The sequence below is a fragment of the Mesoplodon mirus genome (assembly GCF_964341445.2).
Source record: "Mesoplodon mirus genome assembly, chromosome: 3".
NCBI lineage: Eukaryota > Metazoa > Chordata > Mammalia > Artiodactyla > Ziphiidae > Mesoplodon > Mesoplodon mirus.
Window position 1 is genome coordinate 40885752 of NC_138978.1, and position 17745 is coordinate 40903496.

General features: G+C 38.8%; 1 protein-coding gene across 3 annotated transcripts in view; it reads right to left on the bottom strand.

Annotated features, from left to right (window-relative positions):
* Window positions 1-17745, bottom strand: part of TESK2 (testis associated actin remodelling kinase 2) — a 135223-nt gene that overhangs the window by 101209 nt on the left and 16269 nt on the right. For 2 of the 3 annotated variants that reach the window (XM_082613345.1, XM_082613344.1), the window contains exon 2: window positions 4070-4381. In XM_082613345.1, the coding sequence (XP_082469471.1) occupies window positions 4070-4291 (222 nt within the window). In that variant the 5' untranslated portion in view covers window positions 4292-4381. Of the gene's footprint in view, window positions 1-4069; window positions 4382-17745 lie in introns of those variants that run through there. The other variant, XM_082613346.1, reaches the window with a different exon arrangement.

Consider the following 17745-nt stretch of genomic DNA (forward strand, 5'->3'; position numbering starts at 1 on the left):
ACAATACAAAAGCTTAATCTAACAGAGATATATAGAACTTTATGCAAACAAATAGAAATTCATATTTGTTTCAAACACATTTGCAGCATTCAAAAAAATCTGATCATGCATTACACCAAAACAAAATCTAAATTATACTCCAAAGGCAGACTTCATATAAACCATTTTCTCTGATCATTATGCACTAAAATTAGAAATTAAATATCAAACAATTACCAAAAGAAAACTTACTGTGTGGAAATTTTAAAATCTCATTTTATATAATCCTTAGATTAAAAAGGAAATCAGGTGGGAGGGAGACACTAGAGGGAGGAGCTATGGGGATATACGTATATGTATAGCTGATTCACTTTGTTATAAAGCAGAAAGTAACACACCATTGTAAAGCAATTATACTCCAATAAAGATGTTTAAAAAAAAAAAGGAAATCAAACCAAATTACACTAGAAATGATGAGAGCACATAGGGACTTCCCTGGTGGTCCAGTGGTTAAGAATCCACCTTTCAATGCAGGGGACACAGGTTTGATCCCTAGTCATGGAACTAAGATTCCACATGCCGTGGGACACCTAAGCCCGCGCACCACAACTACTGAGCCTGTGTTCTCTGGAGCCTGAGCACCACAACTAGAGAGAAGCCTGTGTGCTGCAACGAAAGATTCCGCATGCCACAACGAAGATCGCACATGCCACAACTAAGACCTGAGGGAGCCTAATTAATTAATTAATTAATTTTAAAAAAACCTCCTGAAACTAATAAGCAATTATAGTAAGACTGCAAGATACAAGGTTAGTACAAAAAAGCCCAATTACATTCCTATATACCAGCAATGAATAAGTAGAATTTAAAATTACAAATTACTATTTATATCAGCAACCCCCAAAATAAAATATTTAGGTGTAAATCTAACAAAATATGTACAAGATCTGTATGAAGAAAACTACAAAACTCTGATGAAAGATAACAAAGAAGAACTACATACATGGAGAGGTATTCCATGTTCATGGATAAGACTCGATATTGTCAAAATGTCAGTTTTTCCCAATTTAATCTATAGACTCAATGCAATCCCAAAATCCCAGCAAGTTATCTTGTATATATCAACAAACTGATTCTAAAGTGTATATAGAGGCAAAAAACCCAGAATAGCCAACTCAGTGTTAAAGAAGAACAAATACTTGACCTCAAAACATATTATAAAGCCACAGTAATCAAGACTTCGTTGTATTGATGAAAGAATAAACAAACAGATGAATGGAATAGAATAGAGAGCCCAGAAATCCACATAAATACAGTCAATTCATCTTTGACAAAGAAGCAAAGGCAATAAAACGGAGCAAAAATAGCCTTTTCAGGAAATGGGGCTGGAAGAACTAGACATTCACACGCAAAAAAATGAATCTAGACATAGACTTTACACCTTCATAAAAATTAACTCAAAATGGATCACAGACCTAAACATAAAATGCAAAACTGTAAAACTCCTCCTAGAAGATAACACAGAAGAAAACCTAGATGACCTTGGGTATGGCAATGACTTTTTTTAAAATAAATTTATTTATTTTTTATTTATATTATTTTTTATTTATTTTATTTTTGGCTGCGTTGGGTCTTCATTGTGTGCGTGGGCTTTTCTCTGGTTGCGGCGAGTGGGGGCTACTCTTCGTTGTGGTGCACAGGCTTCTCATTGCAGTGGCTTCTCGCTTCTCTTGTTGCAGAGCATGGGCTCTAGGTGTGTGGGCTTCAGTAGTTGTGGCACATGGGCTCAGTAGTTGTGGCTCGCAGGCTCTAGAGCGTAGGCTCAGCAGTTGTGGCGCATGAGTTTAGTCGCTCTGTGGCATGTAGGATCTTCCCGGACCAGGGATTGAACCCATGTCCCCTGCATTGGCAGGCAGATTCTTAAACACTGTGCCACCAGGGAAGTCCCTAAATAAATATTTTTTTAAATAAAATAAAAGTGTTATCAACACTGGCACATATGATCAATTGATTTTCAACAGGGTGCCAAGACCATTCAATGGGGAAAGAACAGTTTTTTTCAACAAATGGTGCTGGGAAAACTCAGCACCATTGAATGAATGAAGTTAGACCTTTCCTTTCACCACATACAAAAATTAAATGGATCAAAGACATAAATGTAAGAGCTAAAACTATAAAACTCTTAGAAGAAATCATTGGGGAAAATCATGATATTAGATTTGGAAGTTATTTTGGGGCATGACACCAAAAGCACAGGCAACAAAAGAAAAACTAGGTAAACTAGACATAATCAGAATTAAAAACTTGTGTGCATCAAAGGACACTATAAGAGAGTAAAAAGACAACCCACAGAATAGGAGAAAATATTTTCAAGTCATATATCTGATAAAGGATATGACCCTTACATACAAATAAAATCGAACTCAAAAATGGACAAAAAAGGCTTCCCTGGTGGCGCAGTGGTTGGGAGTCTGCCTGCCAATGCGGGGGGCGTGGGTTCGTGCCCTGGTCCAGGAGGATTCCACGTGCCGCAGAGCGGCTGGGCCCATGGGCCATGGCCACTGGGCCTGCACGTCCAGAGCCTGTGCTCTGCATCGGGAGAGGCCACAGCGGTGGGAGGCCTGCGTACCGCAAAAAAAAAAAAAAAGAAGGACAAAAGACTTGAATAGATATTTTTCCAAAGAAGATACACAAAAGGCCAATTCAAAGATGCTCAACATCACTAGTCATTAGAGAAATGCAAATCAAAGCCACATGAGATATCACTCCATACCCACCAGAATTGCTAATATCAGAAAGAAAGAAATAAAGAAAGAAAGGAAGAAAGAAAGGAAGGAAGGAAGGAAGGAAGGAAGAAAGAACAAGCGTTAGTAAGAATATGGAGAAATGAGACCTGTTGTACGTTGCTGGTGGGAATGTAAAATGGTACAACTAACAGAAAATAGTATGGTGGTTCCTTAAAAAGTAAAACAGACTAAGTGAAATAAGGTAATCACAAAAAGACAAAAACTACATGATTTCATTTATATAGGGTATCTAGAGTAGTCAAACTCATAGAAACAGAAAGTAGAATGGTTGTTGCCAGGAGCTGCGGGGAGAAGGAAGGGAAGAATTATTTAGTAGGTACAGAGTTTCAGTTTTGCAAGATGAAAAAGTTCTGAAGATTGGTTGCACAGCAATGTGAATATACTTAAAACTGTACACTTAAAAATGGTTAAGATAGTGAATTTTATGTTATGTGTATTTTACCACAATTTCTTTAAAAAGCTAAACATAGAATTACTATATGACCCATCAGTTTCACTTACAGGTAAATACCCAAAAGAACTGAAAGCAGGGACTCAGTTACTTGTACATCAGTGTTCACAGCAGCATTATTTACAATAATCAAAAGGAGGAAACAACCCAAATGTCCATCAGCAGGTGAATGGATAAAGAAAATGTGGTATATACATACAAGGGGATATTATTCAGATACAAAAAGAAATTCTTTTTTTCTTTTTTGCCCTGCCGTGTGGCTTGCAGGATCTTAATTCCCGGACCAGGGATCAAACCAGAACCCCGGCAGTGACAGCACCAAGTCCTAATCAGTGGACCACCAGAGAATTCCAAAGAAACGAAATTCTGATATACGCTTCAACATGGATGAATCTTGAGGACATTATGCTAAGTGAAATAAGCCAGGCATAAAAGGACAAATATTGTATAATTCCATTAATATGAGATACCTAGAATAGACATATTCATAGAGACAGAAGGCACAACAGACATTAACAGGGCTAAGGGTAGTGGAGGGAGTTATTTTTTAATGGGTACAAAGTTTCCATTTGGGATGATAAGAATTCTGGGGGAGTGGAAGAGGCCCCTATATTATTTTAATTTTTGATCCGCATGTAGTATTTTTATAATTAAAATAAATAAAATATCTTACAAGTTAATAGATAGCTCAAGAGGACAGTTTGTAACACTGCTCAAGATCCATAGCACTCTGACAAGGCAAAGCCTACGTCTTAATTAAACACAACTGTCAACTCTGCAGTGAAACTGACCATCAACAAGACAATATGAGAAAAACTGATGCATCACTCACCTTGAACACTTCAGAGAAGAAGCCAGACCCTATTTTTTCACAGGTGAAGTCATCTAAACGCGTCAGTCTGGAAAAGGCACTTATAAGAGCTCGGTATGAAGAGGGCCACACTCTTCCCCCCTGGGTCATGTTCCCGTCCCCTCCACCACCTCCTTCAAAATCTTCAAGACGTTCCACACGCGGAGGAAATCCTGCAATTGAATTCCGTTTGCTCCGATCCATAGTCTCAATAATCACTTTTTTTCTTCTTTTAGGAATGAATTCCACACATAGTAAATTTCTGTTGAGTTTTACTTCTCTTCTGGCTCGTCACTAAATAAGAGATTAAAATGATATTTCATTAAAACCATTAATGAATAATAAATACAGGCATACAGTACATTATCAATGTAAAAATATTTCCTCTTTCATATTCTAGCGCCTGATTTTCAGATCTAAAAAACACTTTATGCTTTTACCTTCGAAAAGCGGTGATATATCTATTATTCGTTGAGTACCTATTATCTAGGAAACATACTATAAGAGTTACACATATGTCATGTCATTTGATTCTCAAATAATCCATGATATAAGGATTATTATGTTCATTTCACAGAGAGGTCAAGCAATCATACAGTCACCAAATGGTACAGATAAAGTTAACAGGCCAGATTGTCTGATTCAAAAGCCTGTGCTCCTGCCAATGCCCTTCACAGCCTCATATAATTTTCTCTTCATTTGAAAAATCATTAAGTCCAAATATATAAAAGAAGGATGACAAATATTTTATACTATAAAACTGTATAATTTTAAAAGAAGAAAACTATATCCAAAAGCAATTTAAAATTCCACTCTTGATTAAACAACCCAGTCCAGCAGTGTGACTACAGAAGGCTCCATCCCATCTGGTACCTAAGAATAAAAACAAAAGCCCACTTTTTCTTTTAGCCTGTCTCTCCCTACATCTACTTTTTACACAAGAATCAATTATATTTAAGTCTTTAATGCATTTTTTAAAAAGTTTTACTTTTTATTTATTTATTTATTTTTGGTTGTGTCAGGTCTTAGCTGTGGCACGTGGGATCTTCGTTGAGGCATGCGGAATTTTTCATTGCAGCACACAGGCTTCTCTCTAGTTGTGGCATGCGGGTTTTCTCTTCTCTAGTTGAGGCGCAAGCTCAGTAGTTGTGGTGCGCGGGGCTTAGTTGTCCCGCAGCATGTGGGATTCTAGTTCCCTGACCAGGGATGGAACCTGCGCCCCCTGCATTGTAAGATGTATTCTTTACCACTGGACCACCAGGGAAGTCCTTTTAATCCATTTTAAGTTTACTTTTGTGTACGGTGTTAAAAAGATGTTCTAATTTAATTTTTTTTTACATGTAGTTGTCCAGTTTTCCCAGCATCTATAAAACTCTTAGAGGAGACTTCCCTGGTGCTCCAGTGGGTAAGACTCCACATTCCCAATGCAAGGGGTCCAGGTTCAATCCCTGGTCGGGGAACTAGATCCCGTGTGCATGCCGCAACTAAGAAGTCTGCATGCTGCAACTAAAGTTCCCACATGCCCCAACTAAGACCTAACACAGCCTAAACAAACAAACAAACAAATTAATAAATATTTTTTTAAAAACTGGTAGAGGAAAATACAGGCAGAACACTCTTTCACATAAATCGCAATATCTTTTTCGATCTGTCTCCTAGAGTAATGGAAATAAAAACAAAAATAAACAACTGGGACCTAATTAAACTCAAAAGCTTTTGCATAGCAAAGGATGCCATAAACAAAACAAAAAGACAACCCACAAAATGGGAGAAAATATTTGCAAATGATGCAACTGATCTCCAAAATTTACAAACATATCATGCAGTTCAATATCAAAAAAACAAACAACCCAATCAAAAAATGGGCAGAAGACCTAAATAGACATTTCTCCAAAGAAGACACACAGATGGCCAATAGGCACATGAAAAGACGCTCAACATGGCTATTAGAGAAATGCAAATCAAAACTACAATGACGTATCACCTCACACCAGTCAGAATGGCCATCATCAAAAAATCTACAAACGATAAATGCTGGAGAGGGTGTGGAGAAAAGGGAACCCTCCTACACTGTTGGTGGGAATGTAAATTGGTACACCCACTATGGAGAACAGTATGGAGATTCCTTAAAATACTAAAAACAGAGCTACCATATGATCCAACAATCCCGCTCCTGAGCATATATCCAGAGAAAACCATAATTTGAAACAATACCTGTGCCCCAATGTTCATTGCAGCACTATTTACAATAGCCAGGACATAGAAGCAACCTTAATGTCCACCGACAAAAGAATGGATAAAGAAGATGTGGTACACATATACAATGGAATATTACTCAGCCATAAAAAAGAACAAAATAATGCCATTTGCAGCAACATGGATGGATCTAGAGATTGTCATACTGAGTGAAGGAAGTCAGACAGAGAAAGACAAATATATGATATCGCTTACATGTGGAATCTAAAAAAAATGGTACAAATGAACTTACAAAACAGAAACAGAGTCACAAATGTAGAAAACAAACTTATAGTTACCAGGAATATGGGGGGAGGATAAACTGGGAGACTGGGATTGACACATGCACACTTCTATATATAAAACAGATAACTAATAAGGACCTACTGTGTAGCACAGGGAACTCTGCTCAATAATCTGTAATCACCTAAATGGGAAAAGAATTTGAAAAAGAATAGTTACATGTATATGTATAAATGAATCACTCTGCTGTACACGTGAAACTAACACAACATTGTTAATCAACTATACTCCAATATAAAATAAAAATTTTGGGACTTCCCTGGTGGCACAGTGGTTAAGACTCCACGCTCCCAATGCAGGGGCCCCAGGTTCAATCCCTGGTCAGGGAACTAGATCCCACATGCATGCCACAACTAAGAAGCCAGCAAGCCACAACTAAGACCCAGTGCAACCAAATAAATAAATAAATAAAATATTTTTAAAATAAAAAAATTTTTTTGATAAAAATAAAATAAAATTAGTATTGAAAAAGATTTTTAAAAAAGAATCAATTGTAAGAGTCCTATGCAAAATACAACATTGTGATTCTACAATTAGTGAAACACTTCCATAAATGTGATGAATATCCAACCCAGAATACCTCTACCACCTCCAATCATGGAGAATTAGCAGCAGGGCTTGCAGGGACATCCTTACAATATGACCCTGCTGTAGCCAAAGTTGGTAGCATTCTACCCAATATGGACCAATCACATTTCCTTTCTGGGCAATTTGGAATTGGAATTAAGATATTCCAGCCTCAGTCTGGCTGCTTTCTAAAATGGAAACCATGTGAACTCAGGAGCTGTTGGCCATGGCGATTTTCTACCACGCAGGCTTGAAGGCAGGAAAAGCCAAGGGATTGAGGCAAATTTGCAGAGGAAAAAAAGGCACAGACAGTCAAGAACTTCTTGCTTTTCCTAATGTGCTCTAATCCCTGATTCCTGAGGCCTAACTGCATCCTGGCTTAAGGTTCCATGAGTTATAACTGTGTCTTTAAAACAAATTATTTTTGCTTAGCTAGTGTCACCAGTCTTCACAGAAGGAAGAATAATCCAAGTTCCTAAAGAACAAAACATTTGCGACTTTCCTCGTGGTCCAGTGGTAAAGAATTTGCCTTCCAGTGCAGGGGACGCGGGTTCAATCCCTGGTCGGAGAACTAAGGTCCCACGTGACACGGGGCAACTAAGCCCACATGCCACAACTACTGAGGCTTCAACAAGAGAGCCCGCATGCTGCAAAGTACAGAGCCCATGCACTCTGGAGCCCAAGTGCCACAACTAGAGAGAGAACCCACATGCCACAACTAGAGAGAAGCCTGCACGCCACAACGAACAGCCCGCATGCCACAACAAAAAAAAGATCCCACGTGCCGCAACTAAGACCTGACACGGCCAAAAAAAAGAAGAAAAAAAGAATGAAACATTTAAGTACCTCTATTGAACCTCTGCCAAAAAGTGGCAACAGATCACCAGATCAAAAATTTAGCATTATAAGACCAACATTTTAAAAATTTTACAGCCAGTAGAGACCATGAAGTTCATTTTATATTTTAGGAAACACAAGGACCAGAAAGCGTAAATAATGTGCCCATAGCTATAAGGTATTTACTAGCAAAGCTAGACTTAGAACCAAGGATAATGCACTTCTAAAAGTATGTCTGTTGATCATCTGCTTCAAAATTACCCAAGGACTTCATTTAAAACTCAGATTCTTGGGTCTCAACCTTGACCTACTAAATCAGAATCTCTTGGAGTGAGGCCTGGAAATTTTACCAAGTTTCCCAGTGATTCTTATGTACACTAAGAGTTGAAGATCCCCTACAGCAGGGAAGGGGAATATTAATAGCTTTTTAAAAAAAACACCAAGAATTTCACAGGCACTTTCTCATTTAATCCTCAAAATATATCACCAAGGCAGGTATGATCCCCATTTTACAGAAAAACAAATGTAGGCTCAGGAGGTTAAGTAACTTGTCTAAGGAAACAGAGCTGGTAGAACCAGAACTGGAACAAAGGTCCACCCAGCAGCAAAGCTCAAGCTTTTTCCATTTCATTATTACTTAGTTCAGTGTTTTTCCACTATGAGAGTTGTAAGGAGTTAAGCTAGTCATCTGCATATAAAAGAGGATCAGGACTTGAGTGCAGAGAAGGCCAGGCCAATTACAATTTGGACAGAGATGGAAAAGAAAAAGAAACTTTAGAAAAATACAGAATGGGAGAAAATGTAAAATAAAGCAACTAACTTAGTGTACAAAAATATTTGTAAAATAAAGCAACCAAACCAAGGGATTAATCTCCAAAATATACAAACAGCTCATGCAACTCAATATAAAAAAAAACAACCCAATCAAAAAGTGGGCAGAAGACCTAAACAGATATTTCTCCAAAGAAGACATACAGACGGCCAACAGGCACATGAAAAGATGCTCAATATCGCTAATTACTAGAGAAATGCAAATCAAAACTACAGTGAGGTATCACCTCACGCCAGTCAGAATGGCCATCATTAAAAAGTCTACAGGGCTTCCCTGGTGGCGCAGTGGTTGAGAGTCCGCCTGCCGATGCAGGGGACACAGGTTCATGCCAGGGTCCGGGAAGATCCCACATGCCACGGAGTGGCTGGGCCCTTGAGCCATGGCCGCTGAGCCTGCGCGTCCGGAGCCTGTGCTCCGCAACAGGAGAGGCTACAACAGTGAGAGGCCCGCGTACTGCAAAAAAAAAAAAAAAAAAAAAAAAAAAAAGTCTACAAACAATAAATGCTGGAGAAGTTGAGGAGAAAAGGAAACCCTCCTACACTGTTGGGGGGAATGTAAATTGGTAGAACCACTATGGAAAACAGTATGGAGGTTCCTTAAAAAACTAAAAATAGAACTACCACATGATCCTGCAATCCCACTCCTGGGCATATATCCAGAGAAAACTATAATTCAAAAAGATACATGCATCCCAACGTTCGTTGCAGCACTATTTACAATAGCCAGGACATGGAAGCAACCTAAATGTCCACTGACAGAGGAACGGATAAAGAAGATGTGCTACATATATACAATGGAATATTACTCAGCCATAAAAAAAGAATGAAATAATGGCATTTCCAGTAACATGGATGGACCCAGAGATTACCATACTAAGTGAAGTAAGCCAGACAAAGACAAATATCATATGACATCACTTATATGTGGAATCTAAAAAGAAAAGAGAGATACAAATGAACTTATTTACAAAACAGAAATAGACCCATAGACATAGAAAACAAACTTATGGTTACCAAAGGGGAAGCGGGGGAGGGATAAATTAGGATCTTGGCATTAACAGATACACACTGCTACATATAAAATAGATAACAAACAAGGACCTACTGTATAGCACAAGGAACTATACTCAATATTTTTTAATAAGCTATAAGGGAAAAGAATTTGAAAAACAATATATACATATATATATGTATATGTAAAACTGAATCACTGTGCTGTATACCTGAAACTAACATGACATTGTAAATCAACTACATTTCAATAAAATTTGAAAAAGAAAAAAAAGGATACATACACCCTAATGTTCATTGCAGCACTATTTACAACAGCCAAGACATGGAAGCAGCCTAAGTGTCCATCAGCAGATGAATGGATAAAGACAACGTGGTATAATGTGGAATCTAAAAAAAGGTACAAATGAACTTATCTACAAAACAGAAATAGAGTCACAGATGTAGAAAACAACCTTATGGTTACCAGGGGGTAAAGAGGGAGAGGGATAAATTGGGAGATTTGGATTAACATAGGCACACTACTATATATAAAATAGATAACTAATAAGGACCTACTGTATAGCACAGGGAGCTCTACTCAATACTCTGTAATGACCTATATGGGAAAAGAATCTAAAAAAAGAGTGATATATGTATATGTGTAACTGATTCACTTTATTGTACAGCAGAAACTAACACAACACTGTAAATCAATTATACTCCAATAAAAATTTTTTAAAAAGATGATGTAAGGGGCCTCCCTGGTGGCGCAGTGGTTGAGAGTCCGCCTGCCGATGCAGGGGATACGGGTTCGTGCCCCGGTCTGGGAGGATCCCATATGCTGCGGAGCGGCTGGGCCCGTGAGCCATGGCCGCTGAGCCTGCGCATCCGGAGCCTGTGCTCCGCAACGGGAGAGGCCACAACAGTGAGAGGCCCGCATACCGCAAAAAAAAAAAAAAAAAAAAAAAAAAAAAAAGATGATGTAGGGTTCCCCTGGTGGCACAGCAGTTAAGAATCCGCCTGCCAATGCAGGGGACACGGGTTTGAGCCCTGGTCCAGGAAGATCCCACATGCCGCAGGGCAACTAAGCCCGTGCACCACAACTACTGAGCCTGTGAGCCACAGCTACTGAGCCCATGCACCACAACTAGAGAGAAGCCTGTGAGCCACAACAAAAGATCCTGAGTGCCACAACTAAGACCCGATGCAGCCCTAAATAAATAAATTTTTTTAAACTGAATTCAAAGCAATTTTTAAGAAGTTACCAAAAAAACTGTAGGACCATCCTACAGGATGATACCATTTTAATTAAAAAATGTATTTTTTAAACATATAAAATAACATATATTATAGAGAGGCAGGACAGCATACTGATTAAAGGTATAGCCTCCAGAACAAATCTGTATTCAAATCCTTGCTCTGTAACTTGAAGCTATGTGAACCTGGTCAAGTTATTTCAAAACCTCTCTACATCTCCAGTTTCCCATCTATAAAATGGAAATAAATTAGTATCTATATTATAACATTTTATATGTATTAACTCATTTAATCCTTACAATCACCAAGGGGTATTGATTAAATGAACAGTGCCTGGCAAACAGTAAGCATTCAAGTCCTGCTGCTTATTATGATTATTATATAAAGATAAATATTTATAGTAAATGTCTAAAAGCATGAACTAGGGGGACTTCCCTGGCAGTGCAGTGGTTAAGACTCCGTGCTTCTGGGGCTTCCTTGGTGGCGCAGTAGTTAAGAATCCGCCTGCCAATGCAGGGGACACGGGTTCAAGCCCTGGTCTTGGAAGATCCCACATGCCGCAGAGCAACTAAGCCCGTGCGCCACAACTACCGAAGCCCGTGTGCCTAGAGCCCGTGCTCCGCAACAAGAGAAGCCACCGCAATGAGAAGCCCGCGCACCACAACCAAGAGTAGCCCCCGCTCACCGCAACTAGAGAAAGCCCACGGGCAGCAACGAAGACCCAATGCATCCAAAAATAAATAAATAAAAGAAAATATTTTTTAAAAAAGACTCCGTGTTTCCAATGCAGGGGGCTCGGGTTGGATCCCTCATCAGGGAACTAAGATCCCGCATGCCGCAAGGCGCAGCCAGAAAAAAAAAAAAAGATAAAAGCATGAACTAGAAAGCCAGCCACTAAATTCATTGTAGTAGTTGCCTTGGTGGGAAAGAAGAAAAGTGAGATAAGGAAGGGAAATAAAGGAGACTTCAACTATAACAATAATGTTTTGTTTCCTTTTATTAAAAAACAAACCTATAACAAACACAAAATGCTATGTTTGCTAATTTTTTTCACTAATATTTGTTAATTCTGGGTGGTATTATATTGTACTCTTTTCTATATTTAATTTTCCTAATAAAAAAAGAATTCTAACAGTTGTTTTCTTTTTTTTAAAGTCTATTGCCAATACAACAGCTATGCAGTATGCTCAGCCCAAAAAAACTGAAAACAATTTGGCAAATAAATAGCATCCCACTGTGCAAGCCAAGTCTCAAGATTCTCAAACTTTTATTCTGCAATAGTTCGACTATAGTTTTTGGTCCAAGGAATATTTATATCTTAGCCTAAAAAGTCAAAACCATTGGGAGAATTTTTGGATAGCCTTACTTATTCAAGTCCACAAACTTAAAATATAAAAGCACTCATGACAAACACTGATATTTAGTTGTAGAGCCCCTATTATATGCTAAAGCAATACTAATTACTAGACAGTTGAGGGATAAAAAGTACAGTCCCCTTATGGGAGTAAGAACTTTATTAATCCATTTTGGAAAAGTGCTGAGCATGGGAAAACTTCCAAACCATGCCTTCTGCTTCCTTGGCCAGCATACTGAATGACCACATTTTAAATGAAACCAACCAAGTTACAAATAGCTTTCAATTTAATCTGATAAATTTTAATTAGCCATAAAAGGCAGCAAAGGTGTGTATGAACAGACTCTGAAACCATGCCCTATTTTTTAAAATCTGAAAATAACTAATTTTAAAATCAGACAATACATTCTTTGAAACTTGTGAGATTTTATGCTGTTTTCAGACTCTGGATTACCTCTCTTGGTCTCACTTAAGGAATATTACCTTTTGATACAAATAGTGCCTTTAAAGTATACATTTTGAAAAAAAAAAAAAAAAAAGTATACATTTTGGGTGGAACAAAAAAACAACTACAATTACTCTCGCTGTAAAGAGGTTATTTGATTCAAGAGACTACACATTGTTGATCAAGAATTTTAAGCTTGTAAAAACTTGGAATTCCTAAATGGAAACTGATGATACTGTGAGCTGCTTCCCTAAAAATATCCCAGCGAGAGTCCCAGTGGTTCTCAATTAGGGTCATGTGAAGATTTAGGAGGAAGGAGGTTCTTGTCAGGGAGGAGCTATTGTCACAATGGTGGGGGTGTGGGGTGGGCACTATTGGCATTTTAGTGGGCAGCGGCCAGGGAAGCTAAATGTCCTACAATGCACAGAACAGTCCTGCATAACAAAGAACTGTCTTGCCCTAAATGCCAATAGTGCCCCCGTTAAGAAGCACTGTGTCAGAAAAGCTTAATCAGTTTTGTTCTTAAACCAGGAAACAGCCTTCAGCAGTCTTTCAAAAATGCCAAAATTATGTTGCTTACAAGGACACAAATAATTTTTTAGTAATTGTGTTCTCAATTTCAATATTTATAAACTGGAAAGTTCAAAACTTTTTTCCTTTCTTTTCTGCATAGGAAGGTTTGTCTTTTCAAAGGCTAATTTTCACTTACACTGGGATTGATTTATTTTTCCCAAAGAAAGTACAATTAAAAGCTTTGATTGGAGAAAGTAATTTGAAAAGCTATCAATAAAAAAGTCAGTGAACTAAATATCCTATAACCAATATTATATATTTTTATCTTTTCAAAGTAGGAATTCCACAAATCATTTTCCAGAGAATCAAGAAACTTTTTTAGGACTCCCAAGTAGACCATACGCCCATCTGAAATGCTTATGGAAATAATAACAACTGCAGCCACCATTTACCATAGGCCATGCCTTCTACCAAATGTTTTTGCGTTTTTGATAACCTTTATGACAACTCTGCAAGGTAGGTGTTATCATCTCCAATTTAAAGAGAAAGAAATTAAAACACTGAGAGATTAAATTCAAACAAATTCAAACAACTACTGACAGACTCTGGATTCAAATCAAGAGTTCCAAATCCAAATACTTCCCACTATGACATGTCTCCTCCAGAAAAACAGCTAAATTTCTGTGAAAAATTACAGCTTACTAGCTAGGTACAAAGCTACTACTATTCTCCACCCTAATTTAACACCACCAGCCGCTGAAGCAAAAGCCTTTAGTCTCTTCATCACATTCTATAGATCAAAACATTAGCATTGGGCTTCCCTGGTGGCGCAGTAGTTAAGAATCCATCCGCCAATGCAGGGGACACAGGTTCAAGCCCTGGTCCAGGAAGATCCCACATGCCACGGGGCAACTAAGCCTGTGCGCCACAACTACTGAGCCTGCACTCTAGAGCCCGCGAGCCACAACTACGGAGCCCGCGTGCTGCAACTACTGAAGCCCGCACGCCTAAAGCCCGTGCTCTGCAACAAGAGAAGCCACCGCAATGAGAAGCCCGCACACTGCAACGAAGAGTAGCCCTCACTTGCCGCAACTAGAGAAGGCCCGCGCACAGCAACAAAGACCCAATGCAGCTAAAAACTAAATAAATAAATAAATTAACATTGGTTTAAACAGACTATTTAAAGAATGGATGCCAAGCTGACAGGAAAGATATGCCAACCCCCAATCAGCCCTTCTTTTCCATTCTAATGTACAGTATTAGTTGTTTCTTACACTTTCATTCCACAGGAATGAAGGAGATGAAACTTCACAACAACGTAGATGTAAATAAAATCCTGTAACGCACTGAACAGCTATCAACCAACAGGTAACAGGATATGGCAAAGTGTCAGCCAGCAACCATAATCTTCAACATCCATCCAAATATGGAATCATGTGTGTACAGAGTTGGTAATGAAGTCCCACAAGTGAGTAAAAAGGATTTCTGAGAATTCAGTGGACATTTATACCCTGGGTATAAAGAGTAGAAAAAGAATGCAAACATAATATCCTAATATCCTAATCATACTTTGTTTTCTTTCTATCATCATAAAAATCCCCCCTCTAATTCAAAATAAAACAAGGATTCATTACGGGTAAGATGTAGCCCAGAAAACTGGCCATTTTCCTGAACAGGAATACTGATAAGTACATTAGCTGTATATCATGACCAACCACATGGCAAATCTACATCACAGTCTGCTCAGCTGCTGTCCTTTCTATGGACCAACACAGCAAATACAGACACATTTCAGGATGACTGCCTAATCAAAAATAAAAGCAACACTGCTGAACTTGCCATCCTGCTGTGAAATAATGAGTTGCAGTTTCCATTCAAACCAAAAGCAATCTAACATAAAAAGTGGCATCTCCTACTTAATTAGCCATGAGTATACACAATGGCATATATTAGTACCACACAGATCAAAAGCCAGTTCTTAAAACTGTTATTATCTCTTTTGGATACGCATATTATATGCTGTTGTAACTACAATCCACAAGGCCCTAGGTCATGACATAAAACAGAAACTTAGGTTGAAAGTTGAAAAGGCATTTAGAGGTTAACTAGTCCAATCTTTTGGCCAATTCAAGAATCCCCTCTGTTAAAAAGTCAAATGTTAATTGGGTTCCCACAAGGTACAGGGCATTACAAGTTTGTTTTCTTTTTTTAATATTTATTTATTTATTTATTTGGCTGTGCTGGGTCTTAGTTGCGGCATGCGGGATCTTTTTTTTTTAGTTGCAGCTTAGTTGCAGCATGCAGGATCTAGTTCCCTGACCAGGGATCGAACCCAGGCCCCCTGCATTGGGAACACAGAGTCTTAACTGTTGGACCACCAGGGAAGTCCCAAAGAAGTGACTTTAAAAAGGTGAACAGGGCTTCCCTGGTGGCGCAGTGGTTGAGAGTCCACCTGCCGATGCAGGGGGCACGGGTTCGTGCCCCGGTCCAGGAAGATCCCACATGCCGCAGAGCGGCTAGGCCCGTGAGTCATGGCTGCTGAGCCTGCGCGTCCGGAGCCTGTGCTCCACAACGGGAGAGGCTACAACAGTAAGAGGCCCGTGTACCGCAAAAAAAAAAAAAAAAAAAAAGGTGAACAAAATGGGAATTCCCTGGCCGTGTAGTGGTTAGGACTCGGAGCTTTCACTGCCATGGCCCAGGATCAATCCCTGGTTGGGGAACAAAGATCCACAAGCCTCGTGGTGCAGCCAAAAAAACTGAAAAGTAAAAGGAATAAATAAAAAATTTTTTAAAGGTGAGGAAAAACCCAAAGCAATCTACAGATTTAATGTGATCCCTATCAATTACCCATGACACTTTTCACATAACTAGAACAAATAATCCTAAAATTTATATGAAACCATAAAAGACCCAGAATTGCCAAAGCAATCCTGAGGAAAAAAACAAAGCAGGAGGCATAACCCTCCCAGACTTCAGACAATAGTACAAAGCTACAGTAATCAAAACAGTGTGGTATTGGCACAAAAACAGACATATGCTTAATGGAACAGAATAGAAAGTCCAGAAATAAACCCACACACCTACAGTCAATTAATCTTCAACAAAGGAGGCAAGAATATACAATGGAGAAAAGACAGTCTCTTCAGCAAGTGATGTTAGGAAAAGTTGGACAGCTGCATAGAAATCAGTGAAGTTAGAACACTCTCTCACACCATACACAAAAATAAACTCAAAATGGTTTAAAGACTTAAATATAAGCCATGACACCATAAAACTCCTAGAAGAGAACATAGGCAAAACATTCTCTGACATAAATTGTACCACTATTTTCTTAGGTCAGTCTCCCAAGGCAATAGAAATAAAAGCAAAAATAAACAAATGGGACTTAATCAAACTTACAAGCTTTTGCACAGCAAAAGGAAACCATAAACAAAATGAAAAGACAACCTACAGATTGGGAGAAAATATCTGCACACGATGCAACCAATGAGGGCTTAATTTCCAAAATATACAAACAGCTCATACAACTCAATAACAAAAAAAAACAACCCAATCAAAAAATGGGCAGAAGACTTAAACAGACATTTCTCCAAAGAAGACATACAGATGGCCAATGGGCAAATGAAAAGGTGCTCAACACCGTTAATTATTAGAGAAATGCAAAACACTTGTCAGAATGGCCATGATTAAAAAGTCTACAAATAATAAGTGATGAAGAGGGTGTGGATAAAAGGGAACCCTCCTACACTGTTGGTGGGAATACAAATTGGTGCAGCCACTATGGAAAACAGTATGGAGGTTCCTTTAAAAACTAAAAATAGAGTTGCCATATGATCCAGCAATCCCACTCCTTGGCATATATGCAGACAAAACTCTAATTCAGAAAGATACATGCAGACTTCCCTGGTGGTGCAGTGGTTAAGAATCCACCTGCCAATGCAGGGGACACAGGTTTGAACCCTGGTCCAGGATGATCCCACACATCACACAGTAACTAAGCTCATGCGCCACAACTACTGAGCCTGTGCTCTAGAGTCCATGAGCCACAACTACTGAGCCCACGTACCACAAGTAGTGAAGCCCGTGAGCCCTAGAGCCCACGCGCCTCAACTACTGAGCCCATGTGCCTCAACTACTGAAGCCTGTGCTCCCTAGGGCCCACATGCCGCAACTAGAGAAAGCCTGCATGCAGCAACGAAGATGCAATGCAGCCAAATTATTTATCTTTTTTTAATTTATTTTATTTTTTTTAAAAGAGGCCAAGGGAACATCAACATATACAGGACAAAAAGAAACAACACAGGTAAGAATAAAACCAAGAGG